At 42.5% G+C, this 23,334-nt stretch overlaps 2 protein-coding genes across 2 annotated transcripts; both read left to right on the plus strand.

The window, feature by feature from the left end:
* Positions 1–4,195: 4,195 nt before the first annotated feature.
* Positions 4,196–15,859, plus strand: ccdc135 (coiled-coil domain containing 135; the record flags this gene model as incomplete). The annotated part of the gene is given in 18 exon segments (XM_082518633.1): positions 4,196–4,262; positions 5,209–5,290; positions 5,763–5,901; positions 6,017–6,142; positions 7,022–7,216; positions 7,308–7,460; positions 7,902–8,120; positions 8,200–8,334; positions 9,498–9,564; positions 9,715–9,843; positions 10,166–10,294; positions 11,026–11,240; positions 11,364–11,576; positions 11,688–11,798; positions 11,923–12,018; positions 14,662–14,808; positions 15,744–15,798; positions 15,801–15,859. Coding segments are annotated over 17 exon segments (2,223 nt in total). The 5' UTR covers positions 4,196–4,262; positions 5,209–5,255.
* Positions 15,860–17,871: 2,012 nt separating this feature from the next.
* On the plus strand, positions 17,872–20,556 carry LOC309696342 (neural cell adhesion molecule L1-like). The gene is made up of 6 exons (XM_082517530.1): positions 17,872–17,931; positions 18,256–18,415; positions 19,048–19,175; positions 19,265–19,372; positions 19,729–19,769; positions 20,073–20,556. The coding sequence occupies exons 1-6, from the start codon at positions 17,904–17,906 to the stop codon at positions 20,190–20,192; spliced, it is 585 nt and encodes a 194-aa protein (XP_082373656.1). The 5' UTR covers positions 17,872–17,903; the 3' UTR covers positions 20,193–20,556.
* Positions 20,557–23,334: the final 2,778 nt, after the last annotated feature.

Here is a 23,334-nt window from a genome sequence, read left to right on the forward strand (position 1 = left end):
ATTTCACTTCAGTTTGCATAATTTCAACATTTTCATTTTCAAATTAGTTACTCAAAAATGACTTATTTTGGTTGTTCATGTATAATAAAATATAATAAAATTTAAAACTTTTGTTTCTGTCTTTTTGTCTGCTCCACTTTTGTCACACAGGCACTTTGTTAGCTCTGATTAGATTTCATATTTGATCAATTCAATTACAGCAGGAACAACTATCAGCAAAAGCACATATTAAACTGTCACCCTACATTGCACCCATAAGGGTGGGATTTTAGGCCTTTTACTCGTGGGAGTGATAACTGCTAATAATGGCCTTGAATGTACTGACCTGAAGCAGGTGGTCCTTCCTCTCCTTCACGTTTCCATTCACTCTGGGAGAACAGCACATCCCTCACTCTTTCACAGCAACTGTCTGACAGTCTATAAATGCACCTATGTGTGAAATGTTTGGGTTTCTATTATAAATCTATATTTTTTAATAATGTCTGTGAAGGTTCTCAGTCATCCAGGTCATCGTAGTCAAAGGAGCTTGCAAAGAAAAGCGTCTGGACTTCTTTAAGTTGCTTGAAGACGTTTCACCTCTCATCCGAGAAACTTCTTTTTTAATAATATATTTATAAATTATATAAAGTAGGAGGAATGGAGGGCTGATTCTGTTCTTCCACATTCTGCCTGAGAAGCAAGTCTGTGTATTCTATATACAGTAATAATTCATGGCACGGTCCTTCCCCATTTAGCGTGGTGTGAGACAGGGCTGTGCGATATGACCAAAATCTCATATCCCGATATGAGACATTTCTCGCCCTGATAACGATATGTATCACAAAATAGTGCATTTGTGTCAATCCTGTGAATCTCGGACAACTAGTCTTGTGTGAAGTGTTTTCAGCTGGGCGTCGTGTACCTGGATTCGAGTTTTTGACCAATGCATGAAATGATACATTTTTAGACATAAGTTGTAACGGCCGCCGTTTTTTTGTGAGCATCACACGGCCTGTTCTAACATTTGAGTCTTTATTTTTAGCACCTGACGGCTCTTTTTTGCTTCTCACCCGTAAACTCTCTCCATACTCTTTCACCTGATTCCTGCATAGGTGGTTGAAGAGGTTTGTCTGAGTCTGTGGTGGGGACGAGTTTGCGGGATAATTTGCATAGTACAGCTTTATGGTCAGTGTCAGACTTTTCATAACCAAACCACGTCCGTGCTACAGAGGGAGCCCCTCGTTTAGTATGAAGGTCCTCGATTTGTTTTGACTGGTCCTTCTGATGGAGCTAGCTGGTTCTGGCTCATCTTCACTGGCCATGCTGGTATTCTCTGTGCCTTCATCCACGTGGTGACTGTAAGCACCATTTATAGTAACTTTTATTTGAGGTAATTTGTTTGATGCATATTCTGAAATTTGATGTTTGAGAATAATGTATAACATCATCATTTCAGTTTATTTTGAAACATCTCAACAGGATCTTGAGCTTTATTGTGAAATGCCCTAATGTGAGATATGACTACGCCTGCACTGTATGGCGACGCATCACAAGCTAGTTGCATAGGATCGAAATGCATTAAAGCATCAGTCCCTAACCATGCAGTCTTTGTCTCTTTCAATGCTTAAACACTGCTCTGTCCATTCCCATGTCTTGTCATTGTCCTCACGTTGATGAAGAGGATATTGAATAAACCTTCCATAATACTTGAGAAGTCCCAGATATTTGCACAGTTGACTCACATTTTGTGGAGCAGGCGAGTCCATCACTGCTTTGACTTTTGATGGTGCAGAAAAGAATAGCTGGGGCTAGTCTACAGTGTCTGTGGAGGCTCCTGTGAGTCACTGGTGTCAATAGTTCTCGTGTTCTCATCAACACACATTTGCAGGTATGCCTGACTGGGATCAGTTTTGATGAATTTCTTTCTCTCCAGCCAAACTTGCAAACAAATCATCGATGTGCGGTACTGGGTATTGTTCTAACTCCAACACTGGGTGTACATTGACTTTGAAATCCCCGTAGACTGTCACTGCATCATCTTGTTTCATTACAGGTACTATAGAAGTGGCCCACTCACTCTGGCTGACTCATTCCAGTACACCACCCTCAACAAAGTCTGTAATTCATTGTCGACCTTTGGCTTAATAGCATAAGGAGCAGATCTTGCTTTTACTTTCAGGTAAACGACTGTCAGGCTTACATCTTCACTGTGCAGCCTTCGGACTGCAGCCCAATCAAGTTTTATTTTTTCCATTCACAACTGACCAACCAGAGAACACCACGTATAATGGCAGTTCCAAAACTGACCATTGGTTCACCTCTATACGTTTTTAAAATGAGGTTGGAGGGCTGCAGTGGTAGGTGATGTAAGGTCTTTTTTTTTGGGGGGGGGGGGGGGGGGGGGGGTAATTTCGGAAGAATTATGTCATGAAGCTTGCCAGTTTTGTTTTTAGATTTATCTGTGGTGAATATAAAGTTTTATATTTTAAAAAATCCCTTAATAATAATAATAATAATGGATACTTTATTGATCCCCATGGGGAAATTACTTGTTTTTCTCTGCATTTGACCCATTCACTCTGTGAAGCAGTGGGCAGCCCACTAAGCAGGCGCCTGGGGAGCAGTGTGTAGGGACGGTACCTTGCTCAGGGGTACCTCAGGGTAGCCGTTAAGTGGATATGAACCGCCGACCTTCCGATCATGGGGCGACCACTTTACCTACTGAGCTATCCCTGCCCTTAAAAGTGTTGTTTAGTGTTTCATGGTCATATATTGTGTTCCCAGACACGTCTTTAACAGCACATACTGTTGTTTTTTCCTTTTAACTAGTTAGCCAGAAATCGACCAGATTTATTACTATGTTCAAAATTTTGCAAGCAAAGTCTTTCTACTAAGAGTCAAACCTTAAATACTGTATGTGTAGGTTTAGGATGGAGAAAGGTTCGGGCACGTGAAACACAAGGAGAGCACAGGCAGGAACTTCTGCAACAGAGGAGAGAAGTATCACTGGACTGGGAAACAAGTGAGTGGGTTGAGTTCAGTAGTACTTGTGGATGGTATGTCCTTACCTGTAGATGCAGGCCGACTGGCATAGGAGGGGTAGCTGTGAGAGTGTCCAGGGGAGGAGTATGCAGGTGAGATGGATCCAGGTTCCAAGGGGTCCAGAGGGGAGATATATCCACAGTTGACACGACGGTCAGGAGGGCAGGCTGAGCAGCAGGTGAGTGTGAAATCGTTTGTCTGCAGGTAGACCGATAAGCGCGACAGGAGATCGCTCTGGAGACAACTGGAGATGGAAAAACGTTAATCCAAAAACAGGGGAGCATGAATAACGAACACAAGGAAGTCCGAGTTACCACCAACGGTAGCAGGATGGCAGAGGGTGGCAGGCAGCGCTGGTTTAAGAACCCTCCAGATAATGGCCCGGAAATTAGGAACAGGTGATGTGCTGACAAAACTCCACCCCAGGGGACGAGGACGTGGAACTGGTCTCACACCCAACCAGGCACCGTTTGATCCTTCCATATACTTTTCATTTCTGATTACTTTCTCTAAGAATGTGCTTTCTCTTGTTGTCTCTTTTCACTCAGTATGTAAACTTCAGTATTTATCAATCACAGTTCAAAAGTTGGTTTCTCAAAAATGACTTATTCTGGGGTTTTTCAGCATAATAAAATCCAAAAGGTTTCTGTTTCTCTGTCTTTTTGGCTGCTCCACTTACCTCATACACAGGCCCTTTGTTAGTTCTGATTAGATTTAAGATTTGATAATAAATTAAATTATAGCAAGAATATCTATCATCCAAAGCACATAGATTAAACTCTGTCACTTTGTGGTACATTACACCCACAAAAGCTGAGTTTTAGGCCTTTTACTTCACCTCTGGTTGGAGCTGAGACGAGGGATCTCGGTCTTCTTGACATTTTCAATGCAGGTTCAAAGGGCAATAGCTTCACTTTCCAGGCCAAGCACCCCATCTGTAGGCACACATGTTCATCTTCGAAGTGTACTTTTATATAATTAAAGGGAGGATTTTGGAGTGGCTTGACTATCATACTGAGTTCAGATCAAACTGGCCCAGGAAACAGAATAAATTTGGCATCTCTGTTTCAAATCTTCTGAAGTTTTGTTCTGTTCTAAGCCTATTAACTCCGAGGGTAATTGAATGCAGCTTACCTTCACGTCGTGACGTGTGGCTGTTACCATGGACACGAGGCAACGACAACGAGTGAGGAGTGAGTGTCACGGATGTGAAGTAGCTAAAAACAGCTAGCGGAGCCCGGGTGAGAAAAAGTTTATCCAATTTTCAAAAAGTTTGTTTGTTTCTCACTTTAGTTTGATAGTTACCGGAAATTAAAAAGCACGTTTTAAACGAGGTTACTTCTGTATGTGGGACTGCAGGCATGGTTACCACAGGGAACTAAAACTGAACTGAAACGGAAATAGATGTGAATTTTATTTCAAAGAAAAAATAACTTAAATCTTGAATCTTTGAAAAACACACAGAAAAATAAAAATATAGAGCTGATAAAAACTCAAAACGACATTTTAAATAAAGAAAAGTGGAATTAATGAATAACGGGGGGACTACAAGAACTGTTGGCTTCCATTTATTCTTAAAAATAATTGAAAACATTTTATATAATCGCACCGAAGCTGCAGAGCGTGGCCAGAAGGTCCCACACAAACAGATGCTTCTACCCACGTGATGATAACATGCCCAGAGACAGCAGGGACACCGCCATGAAACTAAACTATTTATTGTATTCAAAGTTTCCTTACATTTTAAAAGTAAATGAGGTGTTGTCCAGCTCAATACGCACTACTCATTTCCAGAGCAGAACTCTGGCATTTTAAAGTTGTGTTTAAGTTTGTTTTTACAGAAGATTTTTTAGCCTCTTTTTTTAAACAATAAGAAAATACTGACAACAAGATCGAATTTGATTGAATTATTTTAATTGGCAAAATTGTTTTAAAAAAAAAAGTAGACAAGATGCTATTACAAGTGCTTCACGTGAGAATGTAAAATCATATCAAACAGGCAGTATAACAATATAAAGAAGGTATAAAATCAAATAAAACATATTACACATGAACGTTACCCAGATGCCTGTCTAAGCAGATGTGTTTTAAGCTGCGTAGTGGGGGAGGTAAACTCTTCCACAGCATTGGAGCTGGTGTGCTTTTCTCATGTTTTTTTTCATGTGTGTGTTTATGTGCAAACTTCAGGCGCACATAAACATAATTAACCTTAATCCAGGAGGAGCACAGCCCTGATGGAGCAACAAGTTGCTGCTTCCGAGAAGCTTCTGTAAGTTCTTTACACTCATTCAAAAACTACACACACAGCTGAAGAAAATACAAGACAAGCAAAGAGCTAGTTGTCTAGACAAGACTGTCAGGGAGTTCTGGAGGTTTCTTCCTGTTAAAAGGGAGTTTTTCCTTCCCACTCTCGCCAAAGCCTTTGCTCACAGAGGGTCGTCTGATTGTTAGCTTTTCTCTTTTTCTCTTGATTACCCCTTTAAAGTCTGAACCATGAAATAACTGACAGAAAAATCTAATTTATTTAAAATAGAGGTTTAGTTTTGTTTGAAATCTATTCTGCAATTTATTAAGATTTTTCTGAGAGAAAAATTCCCACCAATGATGTAGAAGTCTCAAAAGCTCAAATACGAAACATTAGATGTTCAGGGGTTAATGTAGGCTCTTTACCCTACAATGTAAAGCACTGTAGGGTAAAGCTGGTGGCTTTGAGGTCGTCTTCACCTGTTCTCCTTCTTCAGGCCCAAGTCCTACAGGAGCAACTCTCCAGAAGAGATTCGACTGTTAGCCATCGCAGAAAACTTCCAGCGTCAGTACTCGCACTTGTGTCCTGACCGCAAACAGCTGCTGCTCTGTCCTGTAAACGAATGTGGAGTAAAGGTAGGTTTATCTCACTCAACCTTTTTGTCTCTGAAGAACAGATCCCATCGGACCTTCACATCTGCAAACACCCTAAATACTTTCTGCATCGCCGTCTGTCTCTTCTCATATTCAGAAGTTTGTGTCGACGTCTCTTCGTCCAACGCCGACCATCCACTGTGAACTGTTCGACTGGCAGGGCTGTGCCTCTTTTGTGGCCGACTTCCTGTCGTTGGTCCCTCTGGATCCGCCCGTGGAGCTGGTCAGAGAAATGTTTGAGTTTTAGGAGCAAACCAAATATTTTTTGTATTCTGTGGTTGAGAGTTAAAGCACATGTTAGAGAGGACGTCTTTTATTCTGCTGTTTCTGATTTGTGAAACCGTAATTTTCATCATTCAGATAATTATTGCATATAATGTAATTCTAATATGACAGGCTGCTTGTGTTTAGCTGCACATTAACTGCGCGTCATCCTGTCATGTCTGTATGCAGACACCTCACATGACCAGCAACTGATGATGTCACACTCAGAGAAACGTGTTTCTGAGAAGCTGAAACTGGAGCTGGACTTGGTTCTGTTTGTACTCTAACAGAGATCATTTAGCAGACAGATCGGTGCAGCATCTGCAGGGATGAGGAGTGTTTAGGTGAAGAGAGAGTTCAGCCCGAAGGCAAAGAAAGTTCATCTGCACCCAGCAGCCTCTCACCTGCTCAGCTCCATGTCAGACAAACACATGGTCAAGACTTCCTCGGTCCTTGTAGATGAGACCAGAGGAGAAAGTTCAGACTGCTTTAAGCTGATAGAAAAGAAACAGCAACTCAGATTTGGAGTACAGTGACCCAGCCTGTGCTAACAGCCACTGCTGCTGTGCAGCATCTGGACATCTTCACCTGACTGTCATGCCTCTGAGAGACTCAAGTGCAGATTTTAGAGAATCAGGATGTTTTCCACAGCTTCACTTGTCAGACGCTCTTCTTTCTTTTATATACAGTCATTGTTCTGAACATGTTTCAGCTTTTCAAGATGGTGGATGACAAAAGAAACAAGGCTGCAGAACATAATCATATTCACATCAATAAATGCACACATGCGTGCACCTTCTCTCAGTGTGTGTCTGATTGTGCGTGTCTCCCATTGCAGCCGAAGGTCCTTTCCTCTCCCACCTCGGTGCTGCAGAGTCAGAGAGCCACGTGTTTTGAGTATGCCACTCTGCTGTGCAGCCTGCTGCTCGGCGAAGACTACGATGCCTACTGCGTCAGCGGCTACGCCGTCAAAGAGATGTGTCTGCTCGATCAGAGCATGCAGCAGTGCCCCCTGCTGGACCCCGAGGTCAAGGTAAGTGCGTGCAGCGTGCACATGTGGTCGACAATCAGATTGTTGACTGCCAGATGTGAAAGTGACTTCTTGGTTGTGTGTTTGCGTGCAGGCTGTGCAGGATGTGACCCCAGAACAGAAGGACCAGGATGATAAATACTCAGTGAAGCTGCAGCTGCAGCTCAAGAGTCGTTTTCTGGCCGAGCAAGAGAAGAAGAAGCAGGAGGCTGAAGCTGCGCTGCTTGTAAAACAAAAACAACAAGAGGTAAAGTGATCTTTTCTCTACAAGAGCGACTGCATCTATGCTGCAATAAAGGCTCTCATGAGATATGACATTTATAGGCTAAGAGTCACATGCACAGGATCTATGTAAGAACGTCTGTTTACAAGACGAGGTGGTGTTTACCCTGCAACAGCAGCTCATCCTGGGTGCCTTTAACATAAGCTTGTCTGTCTTTTACTTTCTGTTAATTAAAATTAAGTGTAAGATCATATAAAAGCATTTACATAATTTAATTTGACTTTTAAACTGTAGCTATTTTTCCTCCTTTGCGTTTTTCATGTTCATCGATGTATCTCATGTGTTTTCTGTTGGATTTTTGTGAGACTGGTTTGAAGTGTTATACAAATTCACTGAATATTCTGACTGAAGATCAGTAATGATGGTGTATGTTGTGTCATCACTATGAATTCTCTGTGCGAGCAGGAGAAAGATCGGCAGCTGGCCGACCCGCTGCGAGGCCTGCGGGTGCACTGCTGGGTGCTCGTGCTGTCGGGCTGTCGGGACGTCCAGGAGAACGTCTTCGTCGACCCTCTGACTGGGATCAGCTACCCCACCAACAGTGACAACTTCCTGGGCATCGAGAGTGTGTGGAACAACCTCAACTACTTTGTGAACATGCAGGACTGCAGTAACGGCTGTGCTGTGAGTCCATGTGCACGGTTAGAGTCAAAATAGCAGAGGCAGAACGGAGCAGGTTTGATGAAATATTCTGCGTGTGTAGGACATGATGTTTGACCTGGATGATTTGAAAACGTGGGAGCCAGTCTTGTTTGGAGCATCAAGCAAAAAGCAACTGATTCAAGAAGTCCTGAAGAGAAAAGAGGCTAAAATGATGGGCAAAGGGAACCTGGTGCAGGTACCGAATGCATGTGTGTTTCTCTGGGTGTCAGAAAGCAAAAACCTTAGCTGATTGAAATTTGTATGTTCTCCTCAGCAGGCCTGGAGCTCTTCTAGCTTTCATACATATAAGCCCTAATGTCCTGAAAGGAAAATCAGAAATCAAGAAAATCTCTGGCTCTTTGGGGACAAGGTGCATTAAAATGTGCTTCCAGGCTGTGATACACAAATGGCAGCAACAAGCATGGAGCAGGGGTCACCTGTATTTCAGTATATCTGATCCACAGTTAATATCATCAAAAAATACCACATATACCAACCCCAGAAGAAGTCAAAATACTGCTGTAGAAGCTGTAAATAGATTCATGATGTTACGTCTCCTGGCTAGCCTACGGGCTAAGAGGGACTCACATAAAGTCCCTCCTAATTTAAAGCTCTGGTTCAGACTGACATTTATAATATAACAAACTTTTATTTTCTAAATCCCTAATAGAAAAAAAAGGAACTTACCTAACTCCAAAGAAAATCAAATCTACAAAGATAATCTACCTAACGAGCACATAAACGTGAGAAAACGAGGATCACAAAACAAAAGGAGCCCACAGAGACAATCACAGCAGCGTGAGCCTGCAGAACCCAGTGAGTCGGCACGCAGTCAGAATCGCTCCACAGAGCGCTCTGATGACTGATCACCCAATCAGGACAGAGGAGGTGGAGCCTAATGCCTCATTTGGGATTTAACAATAAATACAACAATGTACGACCGAGACAGTCGTACATTTTTACTTCATTAAAGGAAATTTAAAGGAAATATTTGACCTCTCTGTCTGAATGACAAATGAAAGGATGAGGCTCTTAAACAGTTAGTACACACTTACTTCCTGCTATCAACAACTCTGTTAACAACAGTTCTTCTTTCAACATTAGTAATTTAAACACTCAAACGAGACTCTCAGAGTGAAACGCTGGCGTCCTGTGCTGCAAAAGTTATGCTGATATTTTCAGCTCTGTGTTGTCATTTCACTTCTTTTCATTTATTTTTTAGTACATTTCTATTAATTTCCTGAGACGAACTGATTCAGGTCATTTTGTGAATTTAAATTTAAATTCCAGCTCCAGCAAATGAAACACGATTTTACTGTGAATACAATAAATGTCAATTGAACTTTCTTTGTCTCGAAGGAGGGCGGGCCCAACGTTTTGGAGATGCCGAGATCCTGGGTCAGCTACATTGCCATCTCAACAGAAGGTAGGCTCTGTTTGTACGAACATTACCTTGTACATTGTTCACCAGTTTTACTTCAGCTTTAGGAGTTCAAGATTTAACCTCTAGAACCCAAACAGACGTCACCTGATGCTGTCAAACCTGCACAAATACTGCCTCTTCTTTATTATTCAGCCCTGAAGAACCGCTGGCCAGGAGGAAAGAAGGTGATCCGCTACAAACAAGCCCAGCTGGAGAGGTTTGCCACGTCCAAAAGGTTATACGGCGTTGTCACACGACTGATCAAATACAAAGACCGAGGCTGTGAGTGCCAGAGAAACACGCTTTTCTTTTCTTTACAAGGAAAAAAGGGGAATTCATGAGTTTCTGGAAAATCTTTCTCAATCGATTTGGTGCAGTTCTCCAGCAGGAACGTCTCCCAGCAGCGCTCCTCATGCACTCCTCAGACGTTCTCAGATTTCTGAGATTTTCTCAGTGTACTAATCTTTTTAAAGTTGGTTTGTAAAATATGTAGTTTTTGATATTTTTAATAAATTAGACAACTTCTTTTATATTTTTAGTTCGTTAGTGAGATGATTTATGGTTGTGTTGTTTGTAATGAGTAACCTGTGAGTGTGCGTTGAAGGCACTGAGGTCGCCACGGTGAAGGAGTGGTATCAAGGCAGGAGCGACTTCCTGGAGGAGAAGGAGGTGGACAATATCAATAAGATCACCACAGAGCGCTTCAGACATGGAAGAAAACGTCACCTGCTGTGTAAGCTGGCTTTCTGCAGCCGTCCTCAGAGGCGCTGTGTAGTAACATTTTTCATGTTAGGTCTTAATACAGTGCAGCCGAAGGCACCTAAAATACATCTGACAAACACCAGCAGCTGTTTTATTCTAGAAATCATCAGTTTAAGAAAGTTTGACTCAGCTAACATTACAGCTCGGCTCAGGCTGAACATCCTAGGTAACACGATGGCGTCATAATCTGTGATATAGATAAGAGCCGATGGGCCCTTTTTAGCTGCTCAGCGTCTGATTGTGGAGTTTGCAGACAAACAGACAAAGAGAGACTTCATGTGTTATACCATCAGTCTAAGTCGGGGGTATTACTCATTCCAGAATGACTTGTGATTGACAAGCCGTTAGCCAATGAGCATGCAGTTTGATGGTCATACCCGCCCCCTTGCTCATCATCCACTTTCAGAATACCAAAACAGAAACAGCAGTGTTCATCACGAGCTCTCAGTACGGGACTTCGTAGTCCAGTGGGCAATGTTATGATGGCGATGTCTGTCTTTTACACAGTCTATGACTGAGTTTTGGCGTCAGCTGCAAGCTCCCGAGGAGCTCAGACATGCAACTGAACGTTGTCACTTGCTCCATGTGTGAGCCTTCAGCAGCTTTGGAGTGAGCAGGAAAATAGTGACTCATTCTAAATGATAATGTCAGAGAAGTGATGAACGAGTGAGCTGAGAGTAGGTGTGTTTCTTTTTCGTTCAGTTTTGAGGGTCAAATCACTTACTGTGGGCACTGAGGTTGAAATGCACTTCAGCGGTGCTCGCGTTGACGACCTGGTGCGGAGGGTGCTGTCGCCGAAAGAATTAATCGAGCTCTTCGAAGGCCGGAGCGACTTCCTCCATTACCGGCACGTCTACTTCAAAAAACATATCCAGCTGCTCAGCGAGAACTCACACATGGAGGAAGTGCCCATACTGGTAAATGACAGGAAACAAACACGCAGATCACTTCGTAAATCTTCGTAAAGATTGCTTTGTTTTTAAAAGCCACAGGATGCTTATGTGGATGTGTTTGGTTTGTTTTGTTTATTGCTCATTCAGAAAGTGGTAGAGCGTTTCCATAGAAACGGCTCCAAACCAGCCAATGAAGACGTGGCTGAGCGAGTGTTCCTGATACCAGAGAAACTGATTGAGTTGAACTACCACTTAACGGAGGACCGATTGATCCCTTCAAAGATCAGCTTCATCAAGCCACTGGGCTCAGAAAAAAGGAACGCACAGGAAATCTCTCTTGACATGATCTCCACCTTCCAGGTACACGTCGCAAATGCATGACAATACATACAGCAGATATCACAGTTACATTTTTTCAGTCTAAAAGCTTCTAATCTGCCTCTGGGTTCATGCACTCCACTGATACTTAAGGTGGATCTATCTGCGAAGCCGTTTACAGCCGTAACCCTGCATAAGATGCTGGTGGAACTGATGGAGGTTGAAGAGAAGGTGACTCATCATGTTATGTGGTCGGTGAAAGAGGTAACCACACCCTGGATTAAAAGAGTAGTCCCCACAACGCCTTCATTCTTAAAGTTTTCCCAGGGTAATGAGGAAAAGTACCTGTAAGTTCAGTTAAAGATGTTCTGTATTGATGTGTGAACAGATGAGAGACGTTGTGACCCTCCGTGAAAAGGAGACTAAAGAAATGAAGCTGTGGAGCCGAGCAGCTGCCCTCGTCCACAGCAGGGAACAGAAAAAGGTGAGACACCAGCTGTTTCTTTCTCTGCTGCTCACATTCCCCGACTTTTGTTGCCCCCCTTCCACATTTTTGAGATGTGTTGCTGCCATCAAATTCAAAGCAAGATGTCCCAGTGAAATGCATTTGTATTTTATTTGGATTTCACACAACATTCGACCTCCTTCACAATAGGGGATATCTAACAGCTGTTTTTACAATCTTCGACTACTTTAAGAAAGTTAAACATTTGACTCACTGAAAATTTAGTAGATTATATATCAAATAAAGACTTTTACAAATATTTACACACAGAAATGTTGTTTAAAAGAAGACCAGGTCCCTCGAGATTCCAGATGATTCACATCTGTTAGTTTGATTTTTTCTTAAGTACAAGTAACACAATCAGTTTACATCCAGATTGTGCTCAGGCTTGAATCTGGATAAACGTTCATGGCTAAGAACTTCCTGGTATACTTTTTTTTAATGTGTAATAGACAATGATCTGTTGAACAAGATTGTGTGACTGGCTTTCAGAACTTCAGTGTGTAATGTGTAAATGTTCACATATATACAGATCTCTGTACTAGTGATGTGAATTCCAGCTCCTTCGGCTCCCAACCGACTCTTCAGGTTGTTTTGCTGCTTTAATTTATTTATTAGCAACAACAATATACAATTATGCACAAAAGGAATTACTAAAGTTTAAAAAAATGTGGTTTTATTTATATATGTTTATAAATAAATGCAGTGGCCCCAAGAGACAAACTCCAAAACACATTGCCAGCGTTAACTGAACTTCCAAAACAGAGCTGCCTAGATCAAATTCAATTACATAACTGAAAGCAATATGCATTGTTTGTGTATTTATACACACATATTCAAATGATTAAAAATGTTCATTTACCTGTTACTACCACACACCAAATCCAGTCGTTGGTACTTCCTGGCTTGTGTAGCCACGAGGTAACAAAAGCTAAACGCTGCGCCCGAGCGTCCTGGAACACTGCTGTTGTGTTTTCAAATTTGTACGTATTTTGGAGTTTGTACGGGCCATCGTGAATATACTTTTATTTATTTACTCCACATAAAATGTAATAAATAAGCTATATAATGCAAAAAACAACTATTCACATTTAAACTTTTAACTATTTAAATTTTCAGGTTTTTCCTTTTAAACAAATTTAAAGTGAAACAACACAAAATACTGCAAACCACAACACAATAACATATAAATTACAATATGAAAACAAAAAGAAGATGCACGTCCTCTGTCACAGCGGTCCTCAACCTTTTTTGTGCCACGGACAGTTTAATGTAAGACAATATTTTCATGGAGCCTTTAAGGTGTCGCGGATAAATACACCAAAATAAAATGAAACTGCAGCTTTACCTAATGTCAGCGCTACTGTTACTCATTTTATATTAGGATTTAAAAATCTAGCTGGTGTTGGCCTGGGGAGTAACCTTCAGTAATAGTAATAAATCACACACCAATACTACATTCAATACATTACAAAATACATTTTGGGGCATGTATTCTGTAATCTGTAGTGGAATACATTTTAAAACAAACTTCCCATCCAATTCTATTTATAAAGCACTTTAAAATACGCAGCACAGGACCAAAGTACAGAAAATAAGTTAAAAACAATAGAATAAATAAAAAATAAATAAAACACATAATACATAAAAATTAAAACAGCCCTATATTAAAAAAAGAACACAAGATAAAACAGCATAGGCCTTCCCAACACTGGTGGTGAGTCACATGGCAGGGTCAGATGTGGCCCTGCAACAAGGGAGAAGCTGAAAGCAGATTCTTCATTGTCATTCAGTACAGAGAAGGTCCGGAGAGAAGCACAACAGTCTCCACCTATCTAGACCTCCACCTAACACAGTGGAGGCTCTGTCATGGCATGGAGCTGCTTTTTTGCCAGTGGTGTTTGAGATCTTTTAGAGCGGTGGCCCCCAGGCTGTGGAATGCTCTCCCGCCATCATTACCTTGATTGGATTTATTCTTTTAAAAAGCAGCTTAAGACTCGTTTATTAACATTGGCTTTTTTGTATTTCTGTGAAGCACTTTGTGGTTTTTATGCTGTGAAGAGAGCTATATATTACTATAGATTGGCAACAGTTTTATTTTTTAGCATCGCAATCAACCCAAACACGCGGCCAGTGCAGGAACAACATAGGTGGGGAGGAAATCACCCAGTGGGTCACTATCAGTAGTGGACTGGCCTCACCAGAGCCTGGATCTCATCGTTACTGAAGCAGTGTGAGATGGTCTCCCAGAGAAAAGGACCAAAGGCAGAAACGTGGAGTCTGGGGACGGACTTGTTTTCTGAGTCTGCCTCAAGTGGCCATTAGAGGAACTGCAGCTTTTGATACTCAGGCGGTTTCATTTTTCAGCTCTGGAGTTTAATGATGGATGAGGCCCGCTGTCTATCTGTGGAACCTCTTTAATATCAAAACAGCATTTTAAAAAAATGAATTAAACATCTGTCTTTTAATTTGGAGTAATATTGTCTAAATCTCTTGCTGCTGTTATAGGTTTTGATCTTCTTTGTTATTTTTTTTATCTCAGGTGTTTGTTGCAGTTTATTTTCTTTTTTTTAAATGATTCTTGTTGCATCAATCCTTTTGACTATTTGTGCTTTTTTTCAGGAAAATGGTGAACTTAAAAACATTTTGCAGAAGTATCTGTCTGAGGAGATCGACAAAGACCAAGATGTGAAGAAGGAAGGCCTGAATCCAAATTTTGACATCGAAACAGAGGAGAAAATCAAAATCATTCAAGAACAATACATGAAGGTACCAGTGAAGCCTCACACAGTGACTCTGGGTGACCAGTCTTGTTTGCTGCACAGGTGGGCCTGTATAGTAAAATGGTAAATGGCCTGTATTTATATAGCGCTTTACTAGTCCCTAAGGACCCCAAAGCGCTTTACATATCCAGTCATCCACCCATTCACACACACATTCACACACACATTCACACACTGGTGATGGCAGCTACATTGTAGCCACAGCCACCCTGGGGCGCACTGACAGAGGCGAGGCTGCCGGACACTGGCGCCACCGGGCCCTCTGACCACCACCAGTAGGCAACGGGTGAAGTGTCTTGCCCAAGGACACAAACACCGGGACTGTCCAAACAAACTGGCAACCTTCTGATTACAAGGCGAACTCCCAACTCTTGAGCCACGATCGATGGTTCTGTTGTCTGGCTTCATAGAAGTCATTTTTATTTTTGGATGTTTGATAAGTAAATTCAGGTAAATACACTTTGCAGAAACTTGTTACAATCCGTCCAGGTTCTTGTCCTTTGGTGGACGGTAAAACCTTCTCGATGGGTGCCAGAATTCTTTCCTTTGATAAAACCCTGGACAACGTCTCATCTCAGACTAAAACAGTCATTTGATGTACATCAGTGTTTTCTTTTAGTTAGATTTGTAAGTACATACTGTCCATTGATGTAACAGGATCCAGAATCTGGGGTAAAAATGTGCCAAACTGAACATGTGACCCGGCATGCTGCTTTAACGGAAGATAAAGGCTATAACAGCTTGTTTTAGGCAGATAAACTAAGAGCTGTGCAAGATAAACAAGGACTGTTTGGACTGTGAGTCACACAAAGCTCTTCTAGTAAAGTACAACAATAATATGTGGCTGGAAGTCAGAATGGTGACAACAGAAGCAGCGAGGGTTCAAACAAACTAACATGGTTGTTAAAAATGTGTGTTCAGGACATAGCAGAGGTGGAGAAGAGGCAGGAGGGGTTAAAGATGAAATTGGACGAACTGAGAAAACATCGGGAGCGGGACCAGCAGCAGCACTGCAACGAGATAAGAAGCCAAGTTAAAGCCGCCCTGCAGCAGCTGCACATGTACCCACACCCACCTCAGCCCAATTTTCCAAGACACACCCAAAGATTCACGTTTAAAAACACAAACTTATTGTGTGTGTGTGTGTGCGTGTGTGCGTGCGTGCGTGTGTGTGTGTGTTTGTGTGTGTGTTCAGGGATATGCGGAGCGGAGAGGAGACACACAAGGATGTTCAGGAGGATCTCTGCCAGGAACTGAAGCTCTCCTCTCTGACGGACAGCTGAGCCGCACACACCTGTCGCCTTTTTGTTTTAACAGTAAAAACAAATATTGGTGTTTATTCGTTACACAACCAAATGATACAACTACACACGTGTCTGCTTTTGTTTGCTTTGTTTTTCTTCATCTTTTTATTTTTGACATTTAGATTTTTCAGGCCGTGTGTAAGACTTCATACAGGAGGGTCCTCTGTACACTACTGCCTCTAGATCTAATATTTATGGTTGTTGCTACGAAATCAATCAACAAATAAATACAAATCATAATGTTTCTGGGGTCCTGCGATTTCATGATTCAGGTGAAGCAAATATAATCAGGGAAGCAAAATGGAATACGTGTGTGTGAAAGAGAGGGAGACAGATGGAAACATTCAAGGAGTCAAGAAAGTGAATGTGGATGAGTTTAAATACTTGGGGTGGAGCGGGTGGAGATGAGTGTCAGGAGGGATTTGTGACAGAAGGAGAGCAGCAAGAGTGAAAGTTAAAGACCTGCTGTGATGTTTGGTTTGGAGACGCTGTGTCACCAGCTGTCGTCGCTCCCGATTCTTGGATTCTGACCCGGCGGAAACACGACTCAAGACGGGCGTCTCAGTTCAAGAACTTCCTTATTTACCCATGTATAAGAGGAGATGTTCACAGCGTGAAGCCTCCCGCAGATCTGAAGGGCAGGCCCTCGATCTGTCACATGCATACTTTTTCAAAGTTCCTCGTTCAGAGCCTACTTTTCCTGTTATGTAGTACTCTGTGTTCCTGTACCCTTCATACACAGTTTTTATCAAAACATCTCCTTATCTTTTCCTTTTATGGTCTCACACATCAGTTCATCTCTCCTTCTCTGCATGTCCTCATTTTCTATGCACGTGGGTGGCTGCATGTGGGGTCTCTGGATGCGCTAAGCTCTCTAGCTAGTTCAGCTTTTTTTATCTATACTTATCAAGATGTGTTAGTGGCAGTTAGTGCTGCCCTTTGCAGCCAGACTCTAATGCTGCTTCTACACTCTTTCCTATAATGCTGTTTTTTATTTGTAACTACTTGCTCCTGCAGTTGCACAGAGGCCTGCTAGCAGTATAATACTATATACAGTTCCACAGGTGGCACAAAGATGTTGAGATCCTCGGTGTGAGTGAGCAGTACATCAGAGGGACAGCTCACCATCAGGAGGCGAGGCTGAGGGTTACATACAGCCAGAATTTCATTCCAAAAAACACAAATACACACAAATAGTTACAAACTATGGCTGAAAATAAAGGGAAAAATAAATAAAAAATACATACATATTGGACAAAGGATGTTAAAGATGAAGCCGATTGACAGGAGGAAGAGGAAGGCCTCAGAGGAGATTCATGGACGTGGTGAAGGAGGACTGCAGAGGTTCTAAAGGGAACAGCTGAAAGAAGAAGGCTGAGAGAACCAGCATCCCTGTGCCGTGTCAGTTAGAGAACGACGGATCTTTAAGATAAATAAACGTCACTGTTCCTTCAGTGCAGCAGTTTGCAAATAAAAGTCCGATTGCACTGTGAGAATGTATTTCACAGGTTTAAAGAAAATAAGAACTTTAAAGACCCAAATCAGTTTTTCTTCTTTTTAACAGTAAATGTCAACAGGAGTGTAAATATGTGTAACATATAAGGTGGTACACAAAATTAAATTCAGCAGCAGCTCACACACATGACGCACAGATGGATGTAGAGGCGAGGAGCGTGGAGGAGCTGTGGTATTTGGAGGAGGGACTCTTTCAGAGACGTGAGTTCCTGCTTTCCAGTGAAGAAGAAGAGAGGCAGCAGCAAACCATCAGAGCCTCATCATGAAAGTGCGTCACTCCTCTCTGACCTGTGAGTACACTCACCTCTTTGTTCTGTCATGAATGTAAAAATTGCAGCACTGAAAATGGGCACAAACCTTCAGCTACATGGTGGATTTGATTAAAGTCAGACATTCATGATGCTGCCGAACTTTCAGAGTCAGAGTCTGACTTGTTTGGCCTCAACCTTCTCCTGGATTAATAAAAAAATTAGTGCTTGTGTTTTTTGTTTTTTAAGTTGGCCACAAAAAATAAACCTTCAGTTTGAATTACAACTCAGCAGTGCAGCCTTTACAGAAAAACTTTGTAAGCAGATGCTAAAAACACTCTGTCGTAACTTCTCTGTTACTTTCAGATCGAACGGTGATCCTGACGGGTCCCCAGGACGTTCGCGCCCTCCGAGGTACCAGCGTCCTCCTGGACTGTTGTTTCGCTGTAGATCCTCGGCTGAGCAGTTACCAGGTGGTCTGGAGGCAAGGCAACCGGAAACTATCAGAGTCTAGTGTCGATAAAAAGTAAACAAAAGCACACACTCGCTATGTTTCTGTCCATTCTCAGAACATTCTGAACACATTGCTGTGTAAATACTCGGCTCAGATTCTGTCAAAACTGACTGCACAGAGCTTCACATCCAAAAGTGAGACAAGTGAGACAGAGCGAGCCACAAACAAGCAGCAACTGAAGGCAGCTGCAGGAAAGTGAAGGAGAGCATCTCCAGAGAGGAAGCAGCATTTAGTGTGGTTCAAACGTCAGATTATTTTCATCCAAGTATTCAGCTAAATCCTTCAAAATCTGTTAGTTTGTGCAATTACTTTTAGCCTCAGTAGTCACTCTTAGAGAAATTGCTGATTTTTTGTTTCCGGGCACTTTCAGGTGTCACCAACAGTCACTGTTGTGAAACGGCACGGCTCTGCCGATGCTTCGTTTTTATAATCACAATCCCTGAGAAACTCTGCCTCTCAAAGAAGCTCTTATTTGTACCGAGCCATGTTACCGACCTGCTGGCAGTTAACCCAATGAGATGCAACATGTTCCTCCCACTTTCGCTCTTTCGTCTGTTCTAACATCTCCGTGTTGTTGCCATCAAAGTCAACATCAACATTTCTGGATTTGGGTTGTACACATGTGCTTCTCCGTCTGTGTGTAGGTACATGATCTTTGACAACGGTACGCTCAGAGTAACGGACGTCCAATTACACGACACCGCTGAATATTCCTGTGAGGTCATCACGGATGTGGACAAGGTTACCGCCCAGGCCTCCATCACCGTCATCGGTGTGTGTGTTTCTGCATATTTTGTAAAGGACCCTCGGCCAGAGTCTAATATTGTTTTTAATGACTCACCTTCTATTGTCTCACTTTAGACCCTGACAGATTCTCCACAAAAAACTGGCTGATAACCACCTGCACCATCGGGCTGCTGGTTCTGATAGTCTTCATCCTCACATGGTGCAAGCACAGCAAATACAGAGGTTATGTTTCCAGCATATTCACAATGTGTCACAGACACAAAAATTATTTTCAAATGTTCACATTAGTTACATATGTTCAATTAAAAAAAAGAGCTGCAATGAAATACAGTTTATTAATTCAGCAGATTTCAGCAGGAGGTAGCATCCACATCCCACAGTATACAAAAAAGAAACACTGGAACAGTTTTCAATGCTTTTTACACAACGACTCAACAGTCGCTATTTATTCAACTGGATGACGTTTAAAGGTTTCACAGCATAACTGTTACCCCTGCTTTACTGTTGTCCTCCAGCCTCACGTGCACTTTGAATGATTGGTCCCTCTAACAGAGGAACATCCTTTGTTTGTTCCACAGGGTTGAGGACCAGAGGAAACTCAGAGGGCACAAACATGGAGGTGACTTTCTTTCTCTTTGGTTCCTCTCACTGTTGACAGACTGCTACTGTAACAAAGAAATAAAGCAGTCACAGTGTGATGGTTCAGTTTGTAGACTGTTCCAGAAATTACAGTCCAAGAAGGTGAATTCAAACAGGTAGGTGACAAAAATGGCCGCCCAGACGGAGACTCCAACAACAAACAGAGACACTGTTGTCTGAGAGGTTCAACAAGGCAACGTGGAAATATTTACCAGCACAAATGATTTAACCAAGTCAGAGTCTCTTCTTTTTATGTGAAGAAGACAGTTTGTCTCTGTTTCAGGACGTCCACTACGAGAACTGTACTCCAGGTTCTACACGTGAAGACTCGACCTACCAGAGCCTCGATCCAGCCGGCAGGGACCAGGACCAGACCTACTCTACACTCACACACCACACATGAGACTCTCTGGATTCACACCTGGGTTTGTTTCAGTGCCTCAGGTTTAAAGTTTGAACACAAACCCTGAAAACTGTAAATATTGACTCACTTCAGAGTCAGCTTCAAGTGGCTGTTAGAGGAACTGCAGCTGCTGGAACTGCAGGAGGAACCAGCCCCACCAGCCCCCATCATCCTACACGAGTGCCCCGTGGACACTGTGAAGTCTTTCTCCTGCAGCGTGTCATCCATTTGTCTGAGAAGGTGTCTGCAGTCTTCCTTCTCTCCAACACCTCGACACCTCCAGGACCCCGAGACTGACACGAAAAATGTCTTCTGACCCCTCCCACCCTGGACAGAAACAGTCGCTCCCCTCAGTATCATGAAACTGCCAATATTATGTACATGTTATTAAAAACAACAAAACACATTACCTCCCCTGATCAGTCTGTTTTTTGTACACTAAGAAAAATAATTAAATGTTATAGATTTCATATTTTACTCAACCCTAAACAGAGACAACTTTGAATTCTTCTATTTTATTTGAGCGTTTTAAGTGAATCCATTGCATTAAATGTTCATTTGGAATCACTTGATGGATCTGCATCAGACTAATCAGCTGGTTAGCCACACAGAGCTAACAGCAAACCATATACAGTGGGGCAAAAAAGTATTTAGTCAGCCACCGATTGTGCAAGTTCCCCCACCTAAAATGATGACAGAGGTCAGTAATTTGCACCAGAGGTACACTTCAACTGTGAGAGACAGAATGTGAAAACAAAATCCATGAATCCACATGGTAGGATTTGTAAAGAATTTATTGGTAAATCAGGGTGGAAAATAAGTATTTGGTCAATAACAAAAATACAACTCAATACTTTGTAACATAACCTTTGTTGGCAATAACAGAGGTCAAACGTTTACTATAGGTCTTTACCAGGGGCCTGTTCTTCGTACCTCGCTAAGTGAGTTAGCTGGATTAGATTGTTGACGATTTCGCGTGATCCTGGATCGTTCGGTTCCCCGAAGCTCATCCGGGACTTGCTGTCATAGCAACAGAGCCGTAAGCGTAAACCTGCTCGGGAGCAGGTTTACTTTATGTAAACAGGATTAGATCGCGGCCACGCAGGTATGTCCGCTTCATTTATACGAAAGCAACAGTGATATTCCACCACTGTTTCACCATAAATAAATAACATCAATGTAACTAAAGATAATGCAGCACTTGATCCTTTTATTGATGTCACACAGATACATACAGGTCATTTCCTAAAAAAGGGAAATGTACTATTAACATTCTATTACATGTATGTGATTATTACAGATGTAATTCATATTTCAGAGTAGCAATTGTAAATTACTTCGTGTAATCAAGATGAGAGACCACGGCTATAAAAGCGAAGGTGGATTTGGGAAGTCTGTCGCAGCCATGTCCTGTCCGTATACGCGAGCCACCCATTGCGGAAGGTGCAAGATTGATAAGGAGAGTCCTCAGAATTCAGCGTATATTGCGGGACAGACAGGATCCTTTAGCTCAGCGCGACAGTGTGCTCATAGAGAGATATCGATATTCCCGTGAGGATATTATTTACTTAACCAACTTGTTGACGAGGGGGTGCAGGACCACCACCTGTCTTTTTTTCCTCTGCCCTTTTCTTGGTTGCTGTTATGAACAAACTAACAGAGTATTACAGGCCAGTATTACCTTGCCAAGAGACGCAAAGCAATCTAAGAGATAAATATTACCATTCTGTAGAATACTCCTGTATTCCACTTTTACTTGTTCCCATGTTCTTGTGGGTCCTGTTGTGGCTCTAATGTGAAAGGGGATATAATATAACATATTATAATATAATATAATGCCATATGATATTGGACAATATAGTGTCATATGATAGATCTACCCTACCGCCTACTGGTGTTGGCCAGAGGGGCCGATGGTGCGATATGGCAGCCTGGCTTCTGTCAGTCTGCCCCAGGGCAGCTGTGGCTACAACTGTAGCTGCCTCCACCAGTGTGTGAATGTGAGAGTGACTGAATAGTGGCATTGTAAAGCGCTTTGGGTGCCTTGGAAAGCGCTATATAAATCCAATATATTATTATTATTATTATTAAATTACTTACGAGTTTAATTTGTCAGCAACTTTCTGCCAGCCCTCTCTCCTTGCTTTTGCAGCCTTTGCAGTGTTCCCTTGCTTTCTGATTTAACTCTGAAACTCCTGAAATCCCTCACTCAGGAGTTCTTGCTCTGCTGCCGAAAAATACCGAGCCGAGCGCGCTCCTTCGACATTTTCGCCGACCAATCAGAGGGTTGCCGATCACTGTTTCTGCTATCGATGCGTAGCCCCTTTTACGGCACCCAGTGATCTCACATTACTTCATCCAGCTGTACTAATCGTCAACAACAGGTGTGTTCGGGGAACCGGATTAGCGCGCTCACGGTTAGCGCGATGGTTTGGTCTTGGATGTTTCATTTGATCTTGGATGTAGTAAGCGACGTACGAAGCACAGGGCCCAGGTTTGCACACACAGTAGCTGGTATTTTGGCCCATTCCTCCATGCAGATCTTCTCGAGAGCAGTGATGTTTTGGGGCTGTCGCCGAGCAACACGGACTTTCAACTCCCGCCACAGATTTTCTATGGGGTTGAGGTCTGGAGACTGGCTAGGCCACTCCAGGACTTTCAAATGCTTCTTACGGAGCCACTCCTTTGTTGCCCGGGCGGCGTGTTTTGGATCATTGTCATGTTGGAAGACCCAGCCTCGTTTCATCTTCAAAGTTCTCACTGATGGAAGGAGGTTTTGGCTCAAAATCTCACGATACATGGCCCCATTCATTCTGTCCTTAACACGGATCAGTCGTCCTGTCCCCTTGGCAGAAAAACAGCCCCATAGCATGATGTTTCCACCCCCATGCTTCACAGTAGGTATGGTGTTCTTGGGATGCAACTCAGTATTCTTCTTCCTCCAAACACGACGAGTTGAGTTTATACCAAAAAGTTCTACTTTGGTTTCATCTGACCACATGACATTCTCCCAATCCTCTGCTGTATCATCCATGTGCTCTCTGGCAAACTTCAGACGGGCCTGGACATGCACTGGCTTCAGCAGCGGAACACGTCTGGCACTGCGGGATTTGATTCCCTGCCGTTGTAGTGTGTTACTGAT

Source organism: Aulonocara stuartgranti (assembly GCF_965226115.1).
Source record: "Aulonocara stuartgranti genome assembly, chromosome: 20".
Lineage (NCBI taxonomy): Eukaryota > Metazoa > Chordata > Actinopteri > Cichliformes > Cichlidae > Aulonocara > Aulonocara stuartgranti.